Here is a 23,922-nt window from a genome sequence, read left to right as displayed (position 1 = left end):
ATGAAAAAAGGTGAATGATGAAAACTATGACAAAAATAATTAACACTGGTCTAAGATAGAGGTACACAATAATAATCCATTTTCTTTCACTTGTTGTGCCCAGCTCTAAAAACATGCAGGTCTCAAAGGTCTGGTTGCAAGATTTAGTGCTTTGTAAGACTGCTGGTCTTGATGAATTTCACTCCTCACCTCTACCAGAGCCTACAGATTCTGTCTGCAATGACTTTCCAAGCATGAAAATGACTCAAACTTCCACCAAACTAATGCACTCAAACACAGCTGAAGAAATGAAGTCATCATTACAGGAACAAAATGCACGTCTTGGTGTTGGAGATGTCTGATCTGCAGTGTAGTCCCACTACAACTGATTGATTTGATTACATGTGGTCATTTTTCCAGATGGATGGATTGATGTGCGCGCCTGACACACCATAACAGCTGGCTTCCTCCTCATTGGAGGAGGACCATAGCCAATCAAAACTCAACGCTATTCAGCGACTTCAATTGATGAATTGTGAAATAACCGCTGGCAGTTACCTAGGCAACTGAGGCCTGGACTGTCCACAAGTGAGTGCTGGCAGAGTAATGACAAAGGTTTTTATCCCAGCTCAGACAACTTTGATCAATTTGATGGTGGCTCGTCATCTTTAATGGTGATAGTTGGTCACTAGTGGACATTCAAACCTCAGGTGGATATATTTATTTAAGCTACACCACAACTTTAAAGTGCCACCCCCTTGTGGTCATAGATTTATGTACGTTTCCTTACAACCTGACCCTTTGAAGAAGAAACCGCAAACTAAAGTGAATGGAGCTGTATCCAAACTTCATTTCCAGATGTTAGTTCTGCAGGTGGCTGCGAGTGGAAATGAGATAGAAACAGTGGAGAAGCTCTGTGGAGTCATAAATATTAAATGTGATCAAATGCTGGAGTGAAAAATGTTCCGGAGTCTGCACACGGTGAGCTTCTCTGTCTGAATCTCTCCAGCAGCACTGCAGCATCCTGTCTCTTCATACGAGCTGCTGCAGACCCCAGGGGCTGAAGGGAAGGAGGCGGAAGCTTCACATCACACCTTCTGTTTTCAGAGATCGACCTGGAGCCTCAATTGAAGCAGGTTCGATTGGCGTAGCAGCAGCAGTGAGGACGGTGCTGTCGAGGGGATTCGGAGGAAGCTGCTCATGCCGTCTGTTTGAAGACGTGTCCCGCAGCCTTCTGGGAAGCAAACATTACCCTGAGTGCGAGCTGAGACAGTGACGACATAAAACTCACCGTCCCACAGCGAATCCAAAAGCAGCAGCAGAGCAGAAGGAAGGTTCACAAATGATGAAGAGGTCTAGATGTCCACTGAGAGCGCAGATATGAGCAGACTTTAACAAAAAGAAGCAAGAAACTTTATTCATGTCGGGGAACCACACAAAACAGACGGAACACAACAACATCCAACAGAAGAAATGAAAGAGGCAACAATATAATCTACACGTTCTGCTGGATTTCACATTAACATGTGTGACTAGCCAATATTAGCAACCCTACAACAACACATACATTAATGAGAGCCACTGCAAAGGGAGAGCTGCTAAAATGACAGAAACTTTCCTCTTTTTCTTATTTCATCCAGTTTTTCATCCCTTGTTTGTGGCTTAGTAACAGGAAGGTGTGCAGTGTCTTTGCATTCATACGGAAGATGAAGACTGTGCAGGGAGAGGTGGAGAACTTGTGCCTGATGATGATTAAATTGCCTTAATTATATTATTTTCTCCCGTTTCACAGCTACAGACAGAAAAAAGCAGCCATCGCTGTGGTGAGAGTCAGACGCACAGTTTAGATCAGCAAGTAATGGGCTCCCAGGAGAGCAAATGACTTCATTTCAAGCACTTAAAGATACAGATTTACTCCAAATACTTTAAAACAAAGATCCACATGGAGAGAGCAGCTTTTTCACATTTATTCAGAATTGGAGGTTTTCTGTTCAGAAAGAGCAGAACAGACTGACAACACAAATGACTTTGATTCTCTCACAAACAGCAGGAGCTGACGTGGAGGAGGTGGGTTACAAAGGAGCTTGCAGATGCAGCTGCAGCTGTGTGCAGGCTGATACAGATTAAAAAGCTCCCCTGCTTTCTTCTCTTGGAGCTTTGAGCAAAGAAAAGAGAAACTGTGTGGTGGGGGCGTGGCCTGCGGTGCCGTGCAGGGAAGGCGGACGCACCTGCACGGCATCTGCAATCACGCCCCGCCGACTTAAATATTGTAATGGGTGCTGTGTTTGGGGTTGTTGTTGTGGTGATAATGTTGAGCGGGCAGCGGGAGAGCTGCAGCTCTGTGAACATTGTGAACAGCAACCGTGAGAGTGAATAAAGTATGCTGCAAAGCATGAATTTGCACCCGGGTCTGCCGTGGTTGTTTACAAACTGTTTAACCATCTAAACTTAAAACCTGGACATGCAAACCACAAAAGAGCAAAATGAGAGTCTGACGTCTGTATTTGGGGAACTGCTGTGAGACAGCATGGACGAACAGATACATGTCCTTCATCCACATCAAGGACCTCTCCAACCTCCCCGAAAAGTTCCCTTGGAGTCACAGTTTCGATCTTGAGCAGGTTGGATGGTTTCCAGGTGCTTCTGTAGGAGACAGTGTCCGTCCTTTGGCTCTAACACTCACACTGAATGAATTTCCTGGTCAGAAAACATTAGAAAACACTGGGAGTCCTCCTGAGAGTAAAACTGAGAGTGCTCTGAATAATGGAGTAAAAACAAAATGGCCTCTGCGAGCGAGGTGCTCTGTGGGAAAACAAAGAGCTGGAGAGGTCAGTCGATAGTTTGTGGAAGTGTCATGGAGGTTTGAACACTTGAGGTCTGAGTATCCTGAGAGAGACGATGTGCCACACAAAGAAGTTCGAGAGAATCCATATTGATGAGGAGAAATGAGGCTTTACGAGCAAAGAAAAGCCATCAGACATCTGATTTATGCACACAGCTCATCTCAATCAGACAGGCAGACCTGTATTTCCCTGTGTTCACCCAGCAGTTGAAACTGGGACTGACCAGCTCCTCTTGTACTGGCAGGGAACCCGAAAAAGACCCTGAAAGCAGATTTCTAAGAGTGTGCTCCAGTCTGAACGGTAAATGGGGTAAATAATGGCCATTGTTGGTTGTGACGCACACGTCTCCCTGTGAATCTTTTCCAGTGCTTTTCATCATTTTTGAGGCATTTTTTTTCTGCAGAAACATTTTTCTTCTTTAAATTGGACAAATTCATTTTATTTCCTGCTTTCCTGAGTTCCTGAGTTTATTCTCAGACTCAAAGAGCATCACGTGAAAAACACTAATAGATGACTAACCTCGTGTTGTGGATGGACTCATCTCAGACATTCCCTGTGCACCAGTCTGGTCCATTTTCTATCTTCTTCCTCTCACATGATGGTGCTTTGAATTGTGGTCAGAAGTTTCCATCCTCTCATCCTGTTCATGAATGTCAGGGTCATTTGGGGCTTTTTAAAAATCATTTCTTTGAAATGTTTTTTCGAGGTGAAACGATTGTACAACATTCATCTTTGATGACTTTAAAAAACAAGTTTGAATTAATGCTGAAGTTTCTCTGATCCACACAGTTTAAAAGTATACATATAGGGTCACATGCAGAAGCCAGGTTTGTGCCAAGAAAACCAAGAAGAATTATGAGGAATTATGCAAGATGCTTGTTTCTAAATGACATTTGCCAGACACTACTGGGGGTTTATGTATGTGTAAGTGTGTATGCAAACTTCTGATTCTGAGGGGGTAAGATAAAACTCAGTTCTTCCAAAACTTCACTAACCTCCAAACATCGCTGCTGTTCAGCTCGCTGACTTCCTTTCCTTCTGTCAGTCGTGGTACACATGGAGCTGGAAATGAGCAAGATGTGTTTCTGTTAAAGTTGCATCATCACGAGATAAAATACGATCAGCTGAACGTCATCTGAGCCACAAACATGACATCAAAGTTATCTCCAGGCCAGCCCGAGGCGTCACTGAGAGCTTCCACACACATGAAATATGGACAGCTGTGTTTTTTTATTCACTAACACAATATCTGCAGTGAACGCAGCATTTTAGATTCACTTTGGACTGTAATAACCACTCAAACAGCTTCACAAAGAACCAGCATGATCAAATAAAAACACTCAGCCAATCGAAGCTCCGAAAACACTGGCAGGCTGACACGTTTCAAATATTTATAACAAAGCTCGGGAATCTTTATGGCATCCAGCAGCAGCTCAATGACCTTCAAACTGCACCTGATGAAACAACTCCTTCATCCTGCTCTCCTCTCTGCCTTTCAAAGACACCTCCTCCCCGTCAGCCCGCTAGTTTCCTGTTTCATAGAAAACAGGACTGAGGGAGACCGGCATCTTCACACTGGAATCCAAAGGAATACAATGAGAGCTCTCAGCATTAATGTTGTTGTTGATTTGGCTGGGATCGCTGGGTTAGGAAAGTCACATTTTTATGTCAGTCTACCAGTATGTCAGTTTGTGCCTGTGAGCAGAGAGACACCATTTTATATGGAGACATAAAACACGAGAACAAAGAGGCTTCCTGCACAGGATGGCCTTATATTTAATAACTGCTTTACCTGTGTTTATGTAGTAGTTTTCACAAGTACAAAACATCCTTCTATAAAAACATTTCTACCGAGACCAGAAGAGTTTGGGTATCAGGCTGTAAGAGATCACTCTGACTTGACTGAGCACCGAACAACCTTAGTTTTTTGGCCAATCCTTTACACACATACACAGCAAATTCCAAAATGGCGACCTATCCATCACTTTCTCACATCCCGCAGTCCAGCTTTGTATACTCTCAGACCACACCTTCTCAATTCAAACTGGCCTATGACATAATCCTTTCAGAGAGGGAAAAGAAAAACAAAGATTAGTTTTCACAAACAATCCTAATATTATCAATCACTTGTGAAAAATGGAAGCAGACCATATATATATATATATATATATATATATATATATATATATATACTTCTGGCATTGGTTGACCAACCAAACTCCTACTCTTTCCAACTCACATCCTACTAAAGAGCTGCATTTGAGGTTTCACCTGTTATTCACTTTCTGATATATTGCCCCAAACAAATAAGAGCCTGTTCACTTCACATCGAGGTCAAATACTGTAAATATACGTCACAGTTACTCAGACTGAGGACATTACAGTGAAACTCCTCTTATAAGGTCGGGAGGAGAAGTGATGATCAGACCTCATACAGATCTCTCTGGAGCACTGATCTATTTTATAAAAGGGAGTGTCAGGGTGCCATTATCCTCAGTTTGGACCGTTTCGTTTCCCACGTATGTTTCCTGTTTTATTGTGTTAGTCATCTGTCTGTGTGCATTATGTTTCATTTTACTTCTTCTGTTTCATTAGTTAAGCCCTCACGTTCTCTCCGTTCCCTTTCAACTCCTCATGTATTTCCCATGTAATTCCACTCATTCATGTTCAATTCAGTCTGTATTAAAAAATGTGGATGTTGTAAACCAGCCTGCGAGTCCTGCATTCTCTACACACCAGAATGTGACAGTGAGTTGTGAGACATGGAGTGAAATTACTTCTACATGTAAGATTCAGTGACTGACTGGGAGAAAGTTGGCAGAGGGTTCTGCAGACGGGGTTTTCAAGAGCTTGGCTGGTATATTCAAAGATATGAATATATTAGTCTTAACTGAACCTCAGAAGGGATGAAACTGCTGGAAAAATCATCAATAATCTATAATCAATACATTCAGTATGAGCGTCTCTGCTGGCATTCAAAACTCGTTTCCTACAGCAGTGTTTAAATGTCAGTTATTAATGAAATCGGGTTCAGTGTACAACTGCCACAGTCCCTCTGATACCGTTGTGTGTGTGTGTGTTGGGTCTAATTGATATCTGAAACAGTAATGAGCTGTAATTGTAGCTGTAGGGAAACCTGCTGCAGTCAGAGGAGCTGCTGTTTAATGCGGAGCACATCTGAGGCAGGGTGTTTGGCACGAAGCTGTAATTAAACCGTTTTTTCTCACAGCTGAGACGTGAAGCTGCTGCACCGCGGCGGAAAATCAGAAGTTTAAAGTTACTTTGTGATTCAGGCAGCAGCTTCACACCACGCTCTCTGTCAGCTTACATTTTCCAGTTTTCCCGCATGTTTCCAAGAACAGACACACGGAAAAATAACTCCCTCCCTCTGAAGTTTCTTGAAGTCTTAGAGATAAATGCTGTGCACTCAGGCTGTAGAAACATCAGCACGTGTGATGTTCCTCTGTGGATGAAGTTAGGTTTGTGTTCCTTCTCTGAGTCTCTGATGTCGCCGAAGTTTGATGGTTCTAGTCTGAAAAGAAACATTCTCTCTGCGTGATCCCTCGCTGGGTTAGTCTGAGTGCTGACGATCAGCGCGCTGTTACTGATGCCCTCTCACGGTGTCCTGTCGAGCCTGAAGTCGAGTTGCGGTGCGTTTGAGTTTCAGTCCTTTGGAGTTATGACCTACGACCACTTCTGTGTCTTCATGTCTTTAAAGCTTTCCCATCCGTCCATCTTTCTCTCGCTTACTTCCTTCAGCGTCTCTGATGATCATTTCCTGTTTTATTTTGATAAGTGCATTTTTCTTGTGTTTTTCCTGTCCTGTTACTTCCTGTCTGCCCTTCTGATTTCTTGTTTGAATCTTTGTGATTTCTGTTGTCTTGAAGGCAGTTCTTGTGGTCATTACCTTCCCCTGAGCTGGTCAGTCATCATTAGTGCAGCTGATTGTATTTTTATAATAAAGCTGTATTTTACTCTGAACTTTCTCTTCCTCCTCAGCAGGACAGATCGTTTTGTGGTGGGACATCCAGGCGGTCAGCTGCCTGCACATCGTGGAGACTTTTTACCTTTCGATTGAATTTTCTGGACACACTGGCAGTCGTTTGAAATCTAACAGTAATCACAGATTCACTTTGAATATGTTGGACAGCTGTGTTTCTGAAGGAAGAGCTCTTTAGACCCTGGCATGACCTTCACACTCAGCAAACCACCACGACCCACTGATGAAAAATATTCAAGGAATAAATGAAAGATGACCTATTATGATTCAGAGTTTTCAATCAAAAATACAAATGAAGTGTTTTCATGGTGTTTTCTCACTGAGCTGCATCTCCTGATAATCAGTAAGCTCGTCTTCTTTGTCCACTGTGTTTCATCATGGTCACTCATGAAATCATTTCATGAAAGGCATCCACTTAAAAAATATTAATAATAGACTGAAATTTTAGAATCTGCCAACTGAAACATACAGAGCTTTCCACTGTGGTGACCTCGTGTGAATAATGGAGCAACTAAACAAGCTTTAATGCAGATTCATGAAAACACTCAAGGACGCTGCTGACTGCATTTCACATGGATTTGTGGCAGTTAGGGTCTTCATCCTCTTCTCAGCAAATGAAATCCTCATTTCCAGTTTTAAAAAAACAACAACAACAATACATAGGATGGGGGTGGGGTGGAGGGGATATCACATCACCCAGAGAGCCAGAACATGAACACTAAAGTGAAACAACAGCAGCTGGAATCATGTTTGAAATGAAGGAGTCTGTCCTGTCTTAGATGTGCATGAGTGTCTGTGTGTGTGCGTGTGTGTGTGTGTAAACAGGAAACCGTCATACAGCTGTTGAGTGCTCCTCTTCAGGCTTTTGGTTGGGTTGTTGTGGTAAATAAATCGCTTTATTTCTGTGCAGGAGGGAGAAAAAAGGTGACTGACCTTTGACCTGCAAATCCCTGGCAGCCAATTAGCTCGAAGAGTTGAGGGCAGCATGTTGATCAGAGCGATGGATTATTTGTGTGTCTCTGTTTAATGATGATCACTGAAATAAAGCAAGTCAGGTCTGTGTGAGTAGCTCTGACCTCTGAGAGGCTCGAGGAGAGTCAAAGCAGTCAGATTCTAAGGCAGTGTCTGCTCTGTGTGTTTCCCTGCTTTCTCCAAGGGTTTGTGGAGCTACATTCGGATGGACCGCAGACACAAACTGGGCCCGGTGCAGCCAATCACAAATCATTAAACTCACCGTGTCTGCAGATGTCCTGAGAAGAAACGCACACCTCAGAGCGCTGGGCCTGTAACGGCCCTGACCATGATGTTTACCCCGCTGTCGATAATGATGGAGAGTGGCAAGATTTTCACAAACTCATAAATCTAACGAGAAAAACAAAGACGGGAACACACACAGACTCCCTGTTAGTTCTGCAGGGAGCCATCAATCAAAGATTCTGAATGACAGCACACACACACTGACAGCATCGATTTGAGCTGCTCTGGCTTTGTTGTGTTCTGTGATTTAGGAGCAGTGTGAGACCTCCTGCCTGCACCTCCTCTGACTGCTGATGGAGGAGCTCAGCACAGCTCCAACACACTCAAGTTGAAGACTGCACTCTTCGGGCTGCTCATGTCTGTGCTCTTTTTGGTACTCTTCCTGATGTGAACCATGTCTATTCAGCTCTGCGCAGTTTTAAATGAGCTCCACATGCTGGTTAACTCTTCCTCATCTCACATGCTCTCTGGCCTGAAGTTAGTCTGTGTGCTTCTTCCTGTTAGCAATGGCTGACAGGAAGAAGCGATCCGGTGCTTATGATGTTGTTTAGAGGGTCGAGCACCTACTCTTCTCTGACTTCACTTGATTTCAGAGAGGGGCTTGTCATTGTCACTCAGACTGACAAACGAACATTTGGCTACTGATGTTTCGGAGCTGTTTAGCTGCCATCTTCCTGTGAGAGGAAATCCCAAAGTTAAGCAGGCTGGCTGAGAGTAACAGGTGTCAGACAGAAAGCAGCTTCTTTAAAAAAGTCTGGAGGTACACAAGACTCTGCTATGATGTCACAGCACTCCATAAACAGGAAGCTGGTTAGCAGCCAGAGTTTATGAAAAATGAGGAGACTCCAGATGTGTCGACTCCTCTGACCTCCCGCAGTGAGAATGTGGAGCTGCAGTAAAACAGCCCCACAGGCACTTTGGCAAACACTGGATCAGGTCCATTAGACTAATGAGTCTAATGGACCTGACGATGCCAGGCAATCCGGCTGGAGACCAGGTCCAGGATCTCTGCTTCCTTCTCTCTGAGGCTGGATCCACTTGAGCTCCTCTCCAAATGAAGCATTTGTTAAGTTGTGTCTGTAGGATGACGAGCTGGCCTTCAGCCTATCGGAGCGCTGCTGCCTGAATATTTTGGTCGAATCAGTGCGTTTCAGGATGACATACTTTATTTCACAGCTCAGTGATTTTCGGAGCTTCTTAAAAGTAAGTGAGAATTTCCTGTAACTTCAACCATCTGCAGCGCTTTACATGGATCCCTGAAAGCATCAGAGACCACAGTTGTGCCAACTGTGCTGGGACAGTGTGTCTACTCTGCTTTTGCATTAAGCTGTTTCAGATTTAGATCCACACAAGAACAAACACACGAGGACACAGCAGCGCTCTTTCTCATAAATCTTGGAAATGTTTGATATTTCACACACAAACACACACACACACACACACACACACACACACACACACAGAGAGAGCTTTCATCTCTCTCTCTCACACACACAGTTTTTTTTTCTCTCGCGTTAATGATGGGACCGCTGAGATTCACCTGCTGAACCACAGCTCTCCCTCATGCAGGCAACTTTTGTAATAAGTACATGAACGCGGAGCTCCTCCTCCTCGGACTCCTGTTGCCTGAGGAAAAAACAAAGAGACGTCCTGCGCGCTCCCTGTGGAGCCTAAAACAATTTGCTCCACCTGACGGGGGCGCGCGTGCCCGTCAGGGCTTACACACGGTCCGCGTGTCTCCATCTGATCCGAGAGCTGCTCCGTGACACGCCCCCTCAGAGAGAGAGAGAGAGAGAGGAGTGTGTGCGCCTCCCTTTCTCTCTCTCTGTGTGAGAGCGAGCCTCCTCAGCGCAGCTTCGAGTCTGTCCTCGCTGCTCCTCGCGCTGCTCCTCGCGCTGAGCTCTCGACATCAGGGGGACCGTTGGCGGGCAGACCCTGGACAGAGCATGCGTGGCGGCCGCGTGTGTGAGCGTGGAGCGGGTCCGAGCGGCGAATCAAAGAGGAGAGCGACGCTCTGAGAGTTTTTCCCACTTTTACGCGTTTCTGTACACGCGCGGCACACGTGGACGTCCGTGACCCCGCCGCGTGGCTCTGGTGCGTACGGCCCGTTCTTCGGGCTCCCCAGCTACCCCCCTCCCCCGCATGTCCTCCCGCGGCTCGGCCTGACCCCTCTCTGAGCGGCGCACGGCTCTGGGAACAGCATGGCGGCGGGAGTGGCCGCGTGGCTGCCGTTCGCACGCGCGGCGGCCATTGGCTGGATGCCGGTGGCCAGCACGCCCATGCCACTGCCACCACAGGAGAAGCGGCGCACGAAGGACGGGCTGCTGGTGCTAAACGTGAGCGGCACGAGGTTCCAGACATGGCGGGACACGCTGGAGCGCTACCCTGACACGCTGCTGGGCAGCACAGAGCGAGACTTCTTCTTCCACGAGGAGACCAACGAGTTCTTCTTTGACCGTGACCCGGACATCTTCCGTCACATCCTCAACTTTTACCGAACTGGGAAGCTGCATTACCCCCGTCAGGAGTGCATTGCGGCGTACGACGAGGAGCTGGCGTTCTTCGGCATCGTCCCAGAGATCATCGGGGACTGCTGCTACGAGGACTACAAGGACCGGCGGCGTGAGAACCAGGAGCGCATCCAGGACGATGAGGACATTGAACAGTCCAACGAGGCAGTGTCCGTTGACATGAGCTTCCGGGAGAGCATGTGGCGCGCCTTCGAGAATCCGCACACATCCACCATGGCGCTGGTTTTCTACTATGTCACCGGGTTCTTCATTGCAGTGTCGGTGCTCGCCAATGTGGTGGAGACGGTCCCGTGCGGTACCGCGCCCAACCGTGTCAAGGTGATGTCATGTGGTGAGCGGTACGAGCTGGCCTTCTTCTGCCTGGACACCGCGTGCGTCATGATCTTCACCGTGGAGTACCTGCTCCGCCTGCTGGTCGCTCCCAGTCGCTACAAGTTTGTGAAGAGCGTGATGAGCATCATCGACGTGGTGGCTATCATGCCGTACTACATCGGCCTGGTCATGACCGACAACGAGGACGTGAGTGGTGCCTTCGTCACACTACGCGTCTTCCGGGTGTTTCGGATTTTCAAGTTCTCGCGGCACTCTGCGGGACTTCGCATCCTGGGCTACACGCTGAAGAGCTGCGCCTCGGAACTCGGCTTCCTGCTTTTCTCGCTCACCATGGCCATCATCATCTTCGCCACTGTCATGTTCTACGCCGAGAAGGGCATGTCCGGGAGCAAGTTCACCAGCATCCCCGCAGCCTTCTGGTACACCATCGTCACCATGACGACGCTGGGGTAGGTGATGCTGACCATGTGTGTATGAAGTGGGTGGAGCTTCTTGTCCAAAAATGGGCGGAGCTAAGAGCGTGTTGGTGTTTGGTTTGAAGACATCAGTTTTCAGTGTTTAAGGGCAGCTGTCCGTGGTGCTGAAAAAGAGCTGCCGCTGTCTCAGTAAAAAGGACACTTGAGTCTCTATGATCACATGCCTCTGCTGCCTCCGTTTCAGAAAAAGAAAGAGTGAAGCTCAGCAGTAGGGTGTGAATCTGCAGGGGTGAGAATGCAGCTCGTTGTTAGCTTGAGTATGTAAACAGAAAGGCTTTGCAGGTTTACGTTAGTTTGGGTTAGTTACAGCTCGGTGATGCACACCTCTGTCAGTAATGGGACGTTGTGAGTTGTGGTGAGCAGTCTGGAGTAGAAATCTTTCTCCTGTTTGTGCCTCACGACCCACGTTTTAATGCTCCATCATGTTTTTCGTGTTTTTTTCATAGGGGCAAAAAACTGTGTAGATGTGTTAGCGCCACCTGCAGATGATGTTAAAGCAAAGCATGTTTTAGATCAGCATACAGCTGCAGGAACGGTTCGATCTTCCTGAGAAGTAGTGAACACTGAATATTCAAAATATTAAAATCATGACTCGCCTCGCTGTGTGTCAGAAAACATTTGGAGCTTCAAGTTCTCTCTCTCTCTCACACACACACACTGACACACACAGATCTGTGGTTTTGGAGGCATGTTCAGGTGTAACTGTGTTTTTTCAGGGTTATGAAGGTGGTTCATGTCTTACCAGTTACATCACCATAGTAACGGCAGATCATGAGGCTGAATGTTGATTGTTTGAATCAGCTGGAGAACTGAAAGTAGGACCAGACGCTCACTGTAATCACACACACACAACACACACACACACACACACACACACACACATGAGCACTTGCTGCATTAGGATACTGTTTGACGTGTGAACCTCAGGTGAGGTCAGACCTGATTGAGCTGTGTTCTCTGCTGTGAGAAAACTTCACAAGTTTGTGTCTGCAGAACATTTTTTAGGTAGCTGCTGGTGCTGCAGGTGTGTTTTCAGGCCTTGTTGAACTCCCTGCAGATGCTCTGAGTCTGAGCACATCTTTAAATCCTGCTCCAGGAGCCAACCTGTCCAAGGACTTGCAGCACCATACACGATTTGTGTGTGAGTGCGTGATGTTTCTGTTGGCACAGACACAACACGGCACAAACACACTTGTATTATTTAGTCACATGACCTCCTGCTGCTCGTGAACATGAGAGTGGGCTCGATTCTCGGTGCTTCCCATGCCTCAGTGGAAAACGTAAAAGGCTCATTTTCAGTCTCTGAATTAATAAAAAATTAAAGGGAAATGTGTAAATGTTGGAAACGTTTCTTCACAAAAGCATAAATGTGGAAAAATGTTCCCTCACTCAGTTGTGTAATTTCTTTAAACCGATGTAATCTGCGTGATTCAGGCAGAATTGCTGAGGTGCAGCTTTTTTCACAGCGTCTCAGACGGCATCAAACTTATTAATATTTTCAGGAAATTACCGACAGAGTCTGCTGGGATCAAAACCTCGGCACGCCTCATATTTGAACTGGATTCAGTTAGAGGCTACCTCCTCATCATATATCATCTCTGGCTGTTCAGGATCGTGTCGTTTAGTGATGAGGACACAGCGCAGCTGGAAGAGGACAGCGGCAGAAAGGCCAGGTTATTCAGTGATGTAACAGACTGTTGTGTGATTGCCTTACAGACTAAACTCTGGAATTAAAGTGTTGTCTGTAGAAACAGCAGAGATTAGAGGAGAGGAGTCACCTGGCTGTCACATAATCACTCTGTCTTCTTTCATATTTACTTTCAGACCCTTAGATTCAGTCTTCACATCCTGAAGACTTCATTTCACCTCCAGCTTCTTAAAGTCACGCTGCCACTGAGCTGATGCTCAGCTCCATTCGGAGAGAAATACTTCCTCCTGCATGATGTTTCACGTGTTTTTCTTGCTTTTGTTCCAGATCTACTTTCAGCCACAAATCATCTGTCAGGACTCATCAAGCTGCTATCAACAGAAACAGGAGAGCCTTCTGCAGCTGTTTATGAACCTGAAGAAGTCATTTTGGATAGATATTAAATAATAATTTATGAAGATTAAAACAGAGCTAGTGAAACAAGCGTGATTGTCATGATGCTAGAATTTCAAACATGTTGACCCCATCCTGCAGACGGTGTCTGTCTGTCTGCTCTCCAGGCCTGAGACCGTCTGATTAGCTGCTCTGCTCCAGGTTTCACTCGTTATTTGCTCCAATTGGTTCTCCACCCTCTGGACTCTGCTCAGTTCAGCTACGTCCCCGTGCTGCTCTGCACAGCAGCACCCCACGCACATCTCCACATGTCCGTAAACAACTCTGTCCCTGATCAAAGTGCCAGCTGTGACCTGATCAGCTGCTCTAATTATTTATCTTTATCTAACTAAAGCTGCTAATTGCTACGGTAATGATAACAGGTGTCAAAATGTGGCTATGTAACTGCTTGTAGTTAAACAGCTAATGCTAATGTGCTCTGGCCAGGTTACTATTTATAATAAGTGTAAAGTATTCCACTGTTGTTGAAACAGTTGGTTTACTGACCTCTGACCTTCCTCTTAAAGTGTTCAGTGTTATTAATGTTATCTACTTTAGCTGTTGTTGAGGAAGGATCTGTGTGTGTGTGTGTCAGAAGGAGGCAAAAACAACTATTGTATCTTCATTCAGGAGTAATTTTAGTATTGATTAATGTCTGAGTATATACTGTATATATCTATATCTATCTATCTATATCTATATCTCTCTCTCTATATATATATTTATTTATTTATTTTAAATTTTTGACACTACCGTTTTGGTGTGAGGTGAACCCTCGTTTCCTGGATGAAAGTCTTGAGACTTTCTGAGGTCATTGTTAGAGAGAAACCTTCTTCAAAGGAGGTTGAAAGCAGTTTAGCTGTTTGCTGCAGGAAATCAAGATTCAAGATTCAAGGTCTTTATTGTCAATACAACAATATACACAGTATACAGCGTACTGAAATGCCGTTTCAGCCCAAGTCCCCCATGGTGCATTTATAAGAATATAAAAAAAATATTTTTGAGAGATATAAAAGTAGGAAATACAAATAAATAATAACTCGCTAAATTTGGGTAAAATTAAGAGATAAAAAGCTACTACTAACTATATCTATGTATTACTAACTATGTACAATAAACAAAGACAGGACAGAGACAACACAAAGTGGATTGTGCAGTAGCTTAAAATCCAAACTTGCAGTAGGAGGAATCTTACCAGCTCTTCTGCAGAACCTCCTCCTCTGTTTCAGCTGTGGATCAGGGATTCGATTCTGACTCCTCACAGTGCAATAAATTGATCCCAGAGAGGAGACCTGGATGCAGGTGTGACTGATTGCCGACTGTCGCTTAGACTCTGACCTCCTTCACGGCTGTTTTTACTGCCACGCTTCCATCCCGGCTGTCTCTTTTTCTCCGCTCTCTGTGGGATGATATGGCGTTAATGCTGCTAATTAAATTAATGCATTAGGCGCTCAGAACACACACACAGTGATTATTCTTAATGGGCTCTGTAATGAAGCCACCTAGAGGAGCAGCCAAGCAGAAAAGATGGTTTGTGTTGTCAGAAGAGAGTTCAGTTCATCCCAAAATGCTGCTCCTGTGTAATCTGGAAATGACCGCTTTAATGACACTCTGAGGCTGGGGGGTGATTATTTTGGATGACAGACAATTAGAGCCGAAAAGAAGAGGAAGCTGATGAAGAGGCTTATTAGGTGAAGTGGTGGGATTTGCATTTTAGTGGTGATGAGGCTTTTCCCAAAAACTGCAGGAGCTGCAGTGAAGAGGAAAAAGCTCCTTTGTTATGACTCTCATGAATTCACTTCCTGTTCTGTTGATCATTAGAGTCATTTAAACGAACTTGTTCCCTCTAGAGGGGGTGGGGCCACGGCTTTTTGAGGCACGTTGTTGGGGTTCATGTGTTTGGTTTTTTTTTTGTTAGATTGAAGCAAAAAATAAAAAAATCTGCGTGCTGTGAGGTTAAATATGTTTACACATTTATTCAGCTTCTGATACACATCCAGTCATTCTGAAATATGACAGCAACCCCTCAGATCACAAAAGAGCTTCGGCGGTTACTCCCATTCAGCTTTCACTGTTTACTGCTGCTGCCAGATGAAAGCTGGACTTTGGCTTCACTTGGCTTCCTGGTACCCTGTGAGATCCTGGACATGTGTCAGCTGGACACTTTCCAAATACAACTTCAGACTGCAACAAGAAAGATCAGCAGAGTTACTTCATTAACCATCAAATTCACAGCTTTCTTAAAAACATATTCTCGATTTGCATCAACTCTGTAGATCTGATGTTTTCTGCAGCAGGTAAAGCACTGCGAGCCGCTGTCCGCTGGATCGCAAACAGGTGTTTTTACCAGCAACAGATCTTTTGATCTTCTGGTTTCACACATTTGTAGGTTTTGAGCTCCTGATGATCTGAATGTGTGTGATGCAGCTCGTTGTTTTAAATGGGAACAAACTGTCCACACATGCAGTCTGACACCATCTGTTCTGCTTTCAGTGCTGGTTGTAACGAACGTGTTTCTCACACAAACTGAGTCACATACTGCGATGAGAGGTGATGATGATGAGATCTGATTCACAGCTGTCTACATGTCGCGTTTCACACGGGAATATTTGCATTTTTGGGGGGTAACGTGACCCAGGTGGGTACAGGGTGGAGGTTACAGTAGAAATATCCAATGAGAGTAAAATCAGCACCAACAGCTGCATGATGGACATGAAGTCACCTATATAAAATCCTTGACTATAAAGCACTGACTCTCATCTTTAAAGTAAATAAAAAGATATACATTAACACACTTTTCCAAAAATCCTGGTTTTGCCTTGGATGCTTGCGTTATTTTAATTTGCACACAAAAAATAAATTATTCCACCAAAACAAACCTACAGGGTAAATCTATAGGGTCCCTCATGTTAACAGCTGCTTGTCAGTTCATTTTGCTGGATAACAGACTGCAGTTGTATCACCTCCTAACCGCCTGTTCTTCTTAAGAGAACCTCTCAGGTTCCTCCAGATCTCATGATCTGCTTGTCAGGGCTTTATGCGGCCTGGTCAGTAACGCACACTTTGGTTTTCTAGAGGTCGTTCTTTGTTGCTCTGGGCTCTTCAGACTCTCACTGGTTTCCTTTCAGAGTCTTTGAAATCTTTGCTTACTGCCTCTGCCAGGCCTGTTCGCTGCTCTTCTCTTTGAATTGCTGGATAATCCTTCTCTTTTCTTCACACTTATCACAGCATCGTGATAACTTTGTACATCCACCTCCTTTTTCTTTTTCCTCAGATCTAAAGAGATTTCTTTGGTTTAAGGCATGATGCTTTCTCAGCAACAGCTCAAACGTTTACTGGAGTTTAATACTGAGTGTAATCTGGAAGCTAACCCTCTGTTTAACTCGTTTTTACGGCTCTGAGCACTACAGAGTGAAACGTTGGTCTGGTTGTGAAAATATTGTTTAGTTATTGTGTGCTGATATGAATCATTTATACTTTCTAAAGAAAACTGGGATGATTAAAAATGCTGTGTGGATCTGGGAAAATTAGGACAAAAACATTAAAAGTATTAAAAGTATAAATTTTCTTCCTCATCTGAGATCAAGTAACATTTGTGCCTAAACCAGCAAACACCACGTTACTAACCAGAAGCTCTAGACGTGTGCTGCTCTCTGAGATCTGTAAACTCTGTGAAATAAAGTCAGTGTCCTTCTGTTACACTTAAATCTGCTTTTTCAGAGCAGACGGATAACCTCTGTATTCTGCACATGTTCGTGTTCACGATGGGCAGCAGTGATCTGACTGAACACGAGCTCGGCCTATCTCCCACCAAATTTTTCCTTCCAAAGGTTCGGCTGCAGGATCAGAGGCTATTTCCTCTTCCTCCTCCATCCTTCACTCCCTCAGAAGGGCCGCTCCCTGCTAGCCTCCCCCTCGCCTCACTCTTTGTGACGAGTCAGCCAAAACCAAATGGAAAACAATTTAGCGGAGTCGTGGCTTTGCCTTTTAGACACCAGAAATGAAATAATAGGCCGAGTGTCGGGGCTCATTGATCTGGAGCTGGCTGTGAATATCAATGACGAAGAGATAAATACACTGCTGCCCAGCTGCACCTCACGCACACACACACGCACACACGCACGTGCGCACACACACACACACACACACATACACACACACACACACACGGTCCTTCAGCTGCAGGAGAAAGCTCCTTTTATTTAAAGAAACAGCAGCTTCAGTCAGAGCAGATGAAAGATAAACACACCCCTGAGATCTCCGCTCAGCTCACACACTTCTCCCTCCTCTTTCTTATTTTTTTCTTGGAATTGTGGGATTACAGAGCAGCAAACGTCAGCAGAAAGGTGACATGGACTCTACGAATTAATCATGGCGCAGCAGATGGAAATAAGTGGCCGTTTGATGCCCTGTTTGTTGCGTAAAGATGCCGACAAATCATCAGCGACTGCAGCTTCAGATTTATCAGCCCACCTGAAACTAAAACAAGCAAACCGACAACACTGCCGTCTTTTTACTGGAAATTTAACTGAATCCAACCAGCCAGTAATATCCATGCAGATTGATCAGTGATCAGCTGCTGATAATCATTAATTAATTGGAGATCTGTTGGAGCCCTGATCTGGTGGCCCCAAGGTACTAAAAACATCAAGAGAAAACAGAATACTCTTTGGATTCAGGAGACAGATGCTCTTCTGCCGCAGTAATGTGACCTCTGTCACCTCACAGGTCACGTGTCCAGCAGGCACACACAGGTGAGCTGTGAGCCTCTGGAGGACAGGAGATGAGATCAGAGAGCAAAGGTGTCGAGAGGAAACTTGACTCTGATCCAGCAGGAGGAGGAAAGTTTTCTTAAAGCTCAAACGTAGCTTCAGAATCAGTGTGTGCTGACACCGAGGCTAAACCCTGTGATTTAAGGGCGTCTGAGATGTGTGTCACCTCGTTCATGTCTGAAAGAAAAAACAGAGCAGAACTCCAGCAGCCTCACTCAGAGACCTTTCTGAACATCACATGATTCTATCATGTCCTGAAATGTGACACCTGAGCAGGGACAGAAGCAGAGTCTGACTGTGGTTGTACAGGGTGGGCCATCTATATGGATACACCGTAATAAAATGGGAATGGTTGGTGATATTAAAGTCCTGTTTGTGGCACATTAGTATATGTGAGGGGGCAAACTCCTCAAGATGGGTGGTGACCATGGTGGCCATTTAGAAGTCGGCCATCTTGGATACAACTTTTGTTTTTTCAATAGGAAGAGGGCCATGTGACACATCAAACTTATTGGTAATGTCACAAGAAAAACAATGGTGTGCTTGGTTTCAACGTAACTTTATTCTTTCATGAGTTATTTACAAGTTTCTCTTTGTTCACAGCCATTGACATGTCGAAGAGGTTAACACGTGAGGAGCGGATCAAAATTGTGTTGATATCTGGTGAACGCACTAACCGGGTCATTGCAGCAGATTTCAATGCAAGACACCCTACGAGACCACCCATCTCCCATGCTACAGTTAGCAAACTGCTTGCTAAGTTTCGTGAAACTAGTTCAGTGTTGGATTTGCCAAAATGTGGACGCAAGAAAACTGTCACTAATGAAGAAACATCAGTGGCTGTCCTAGCTTCATTCAGCAAGAGCCCACAGCGTAGCACTGGCCGCATGTCACTGGAGAGTGGCGTTAGTCGAACATCCCTTTGACGGATATTAGCTACTCACAAATGGCACCCTTACAAACTCCAGCTACTGCAGCATCTCAACGAGGATGACCCAGATCAGCGCACAGAATTTGCAGAATGGGCAAAACAAAAATTGGAACCGGACCCTCAGTTCACGCAGAAGATTTTGTTCAGTGATGAGGCAAACTTTTATGTGAATGGTGAAGTTAACAAACAAAACCACCGCTATTGGTCTGACACTAACCCACATTGGATGGATCCCTCCAAGACTGTTGGAACAACAAAAGTGATGGTTTGGTGTGGTATATGGGATACAACAATAGTGGGTCCATTCTTCATCAATGGAAACCTCAAGGCCACTGTATATTTGAAATTGCTACATGATGATGTGTTTCCCTCTTTGTGCACTGAAGCTGGCACGTTCCCTGAGTTTTTCCAGCAAGATGGTGCACCACCACATTATGGGTGCCAGGTCCGAGCATTCCTAGATGAACAGTTTCCTGGAAAGTGGATTGGTCGTCGTGGGCCAGTTGAATGGCCCCCAAGGTCTCCCGATCTGACCCCCTTAGACTTTTATCTTTGGGGTCATCTGAAGGCAATTGTCTATGATGTGAAGATACGAGATGTGCAGCACCTGAAACTACGGATACTGGATGCCTGTGCTGGCATTTCTCCTGCGGTGTTGCTATCAGTGTGTGAAGAGTGGGAGAAGAGGGTTGCATTGACAATCCAACACAATGGGCAGCACATTGAACACATTTTATAAGTGGTCAGAAACTTGTACAAAACTCATGAAAGAATAAAGTTACGTTGAAACCAAGCACACCATTGTTTTTGTTGTGACATTACCACTAACTTTGATGTGTCACATGGCCCTCTTCCTATTGAAAAAACAAAAGTTGTATCCAAGATGGCCGACTTCTAAATGGCCACCATGGTCACCATCCATCTTGAGGAGTTTGCCCCCTCACATATACTAATGTGCCACAAACAGGACTTTAATATCACCAACCATTCACATTTTATTACGGTGTATCCATATAAATGGCCCACCCTGTAGTTTAATGTCTCACACTGAGCCTGTGTGAGGGATTTCTAGTCTTATCTTTTAATTATGAACCATGATGATTTTTCTCTCTTGATTTTGGCTTTAAGATGTTTTTGATTCAACACAGAGTGAGAAGCGCAGTCAGCGCTGAACAGCAGATCAGTTTATCCTTAAACCACTGCCACCTGCGTGGTCCACTCCGTGTGCGGGAACCACATGTAACTCTGCTTTTCCGACACAAGTTTGTTGTCCCCGGCAGGAAGCCAGCGCGAGGTGCTGTGAAGTGAGACTATTGTGAGTCTGGCTGACACTCTGGGTTTGTTCGTGGGATTTGTGGAAGAAACGCCGACTGAGCCGTTAAGAATCTGTCAGCAGCGAGCAGCAGAACAAACATAGAGACTTTCTGCTCTGAAGGCTTTACATTAAACTTTCACAGTGCTCCCCTCCACTCTCTCTGTCCGGCTCAGAGCTCGCTCTCCTCTGTGTCAACACGCCTCTGCCTGGACGCGCTCAGTCTGTCCTCTCACTGTCTCAGTTTCCTGCTGGAACATTTTCAGGGCCATTACTCAGAGGTCCTGCAGTTTGTGGTCATCACACAAAAGTGCATAATGCGTTTCACTTCCTCTCTCAATGATGGAGTCCACAGTTCACTGCTGTGCAGTCAAATGGCTTCTACTGTCACTTTATGGGTTAAACAGCCTCATGGGTCCTGCCAAGGAGCCTAGAGTCTGTGGCAGAGAGTCGGTTTGAAACCACCAGGAACTGCAACACAGAAATGAGAAAAGAACTGGAAAAGATGTAAAATGAGCACAAAAAGGCGCAGCACAACCAATAACAAAAAAAGAAGTGGAACAAAGTGGTGCTTTTATGTTTCTTACACCGTGACAGCTTTATTGGTCAGACAAATCAGAGTGTTATACATGTCTGAAATCATTCACCCGTAGAATCAATGCGACTGGTTTTCTTGTTTTGTTTCCCTCATGTACACCCTGTAATCAAATGTTTATCTGTGAAAGGATCTGATGAGACAAACAGGGTCATCAGGAGATGATTTGAGCTGCGAGTGGAATCACAGCTCAGGCGTGGGTTAATTTTTTGTTTTTGTCCTGTGATGAGCGGCGCTGTGGGAAAGGCACAGAAAAGGATTTAAAAAGGTGAAATTAAATGAAAAAGCCGCAGCAGGAGAATACAAATCACAGCACGGAGCAGGATATGAATAAATGCTCTCAAATTTAATTTCACAAGCACAGCAGCTAACAGAGAAGTTCAGATTTAAAGAGGCTGGAGCAGAGCTGCAGGTCTGTGAGTCTGACTCACCCACAGGAAGTCCATCATGTCACTGCTTTCTTGGACAGACTGAACCTCGAGGAAGCGTTGAAGTTTCTCCCTGTGGACCAAAACTACGATGATGCCAGTGGAAACAAGAAAAACAACCCAACCATCGATGTCCAGCAGGGGCAGCAGTGAGTCAGTCCCCATAGACACTCATGTTAAAGCAGAAATAAACATGTTTACATACGGGTGGGTTTAAAAAATAATTTTTCAGATTTAAATCAATTTTAGCTTGAAAAAAGTGATATTGTTTCATTAAATCCTGAATTGATTTTTAAATATAAATGTATTTTGCTTGAAACACCAGAATCTCAGGTTAAAGCTCACAAAACTATTTCAACGACCACTATACAGCTAAACCAGCAAATGAGTGCAGGTAAATGGATTCCGTACAAAGATTTAAACACAAAGCATGGATTGTTCAGCCGATGGCACATACACAGACACGCCGTCGGGGCTGAAACCCGACATCTCACAGATTCTGAAGCTGCCGTTTTGTCACTTTCTTACCAAAATTTGCTGAACCAGCAGCAAAATAGGATCAAAATTACGCTTCACGTTTGATAAAGATTGTTATTGATTCCCTCTTACTTTTGCTGTTTTGCTTCCACCATGATAAAATCACACTTCTTGCACAGCTTTTTCTCTCAGTGTCCTTCAAGAACAGTTTCCCATCTCAAATCTAGGTTTTCTGCATTATACATTTGCTTATTACGCACCGGTCTACTGTTGTGTACAGTGTTGTCGGGAGCTGCTTTTTCGACCTCCGACAAAGCCTAATTTCTGCTGTTCAATACTGAGGAAATTGAAACTTTTTTAAATTATGCAAAATTGCAAAACGCTTAGCTCTGTCTCTAATAAAACCGCTGTAACTTTGCTCAGCTTTGGGTAATGTTCTTCAGCCCTATGTTGATTCATGGTTTTCTTCAGATTTTGATAGATATATAAATATGGACGTGTACTGATGAATGATAAGAATTATAATATTTCTGACTGAGTCAAAATTTGATTGAATCGAATCGAATAGTTTATAGAAATCAGTGATGACACCCAGCCCTACCCAAACAGCCTCTGTCACCGTGATATCAACATTACAGTAGACCGCTCTCCATCCAGTATGGTGCCGTGTTGCTGACGTGAGTGGGGGTAGGCATTACACAGCAGAGACACAGCACTGCTTTGCCCACATTGCAAAAACATGTCCCCCTTCAGAACAACTTTTCATGACTCGCCTGTTTAAATCAGATAAAGTTAAAAGTTCCAGTTGATGCAAACCTAAACTGAGCCCTCCCACATCACACAAGCTCCTCTCCCTACCTCTGTAAGAGTGCTGCCTGTTACCACACCAGAAACCTGTGTGGTCGTGACATTGCAGCAGACAATCCCCAGAACACTCTACGTGTGTGTCCATTCTTTATTTACAGTCTCCCCCCCCCCCACCCCCACCCACCCACCCACACACACACAAAGAATGCTTCATGACGTGTTGTTTCATTACAAAGACTAGAAAACCTCTCGAGAAGACTTGAATCTCTTAAGGACGACAGGATGGACTCTGAAGCTGTTTCTGTGCTTCACTGCTCTCAGTGACTCATGGGCTCTCAGTTTAGCTGTTTTACACTTTTATTGGTTCCTATCTATCTATTAGACTTGTAGTGAAGACCGCCTAAACCGAGACCAAGACAAGACCAGGACCAAGACCAAGTCGAGACGAGACCAAGACCGAGACAAAAAAGTCTTTAAACTGCAGCCAGATGCTGCTTCGTTTATGGGTGTCTCACTTCAGACTCTTTGACTAAAAATTATCCTTCTTTATGTGTGCTCGTGCTCGTGCTTGTGTGTGTGTGTGTGTTCGCATGTGTTTGTGTCAAAGTTGCTTAAGGTGATTTTTATCTGTGGTCCTCACACAGGTAAGAATAAAGGTGGAAATCTAAATCAGGCTCATAAAAGCATAAGAACAATCTGCCTCACATCAGAAATGTTTGATTACCTTTGATTTGTGGATTTGCTGTAAAAAATAAGAACTTTAGTGTCTGATCACGCAAGTCGCTTGGCCCGTGGTTGATTAGAAGCAAAAAAAGTGAGAAAAGTGCTGAACACTGTAAGAAAAAGCAGCAGAAGACAAAGCAGAGGAGGAGGAGGAGCAGTGCACTGATAACGTGAAGAAGAAGAAACTTTGTGTCCGTGATGAGCAGAAGAACAGAAACTGGCTGCTCTGATGCCTGCAGAAACACAAACAGGCGTTGAAGACGTCTGTTATCAGACTTAACAAGCTCAGGGCCGCCGGCCGGCCCTTTCCACGGCAACTATTTTACCTGCGGCCTCAGCCTCGCTCTCTGTGTTCAGAGCAGCTCTAAGACTGAAGCT

At 44.8% G+C, this 23,922-nt stretch overlaps 1 protein-coding gene across 1 annotated transcript in view; it reads left to right on the top strand.

Moving 5' to 3' along the window:
* The first annotated feature begins 9,921 nt into the window (after positions 1–9,921).
* Positions 9,922–23,922, top strand: part of LOC102777600 (A-type voltage-gated potassium channel KCND2-like) — a 92,031-nt gene continuing 78,030 nt past the window's right edge. The window contains exon 1 of the mRNA XM_006781057.3: positions 9,922–11,392. Within this exon, the coding sequence (XP_006781120.1) occupies positions 10,281–11,392 (1,112 nt within the window). The 5' untranslated portion in view covers positions 9,922–10,280. The remainder of the gene's footprint in view (positions 11,393–23,922) is intronic.

This window comes from Neolamprologus brichardi, chromosome 17 (assembly GCF_056152115.1).
Source record: "Neolamprologus brichardi isolate AB-2024 chromosome 17, ASM5615211v1, whole genome shotgun sequence".
NCBI lineage: Eukaryota > Metazoa > Chordata > Actinopteri > Cichliformes > Cichlidae > Neolamprologus > Neolamprologus brichardi.
This window is presented reverse-complemented; position numbering and strand designations above follow the sequence as displayed.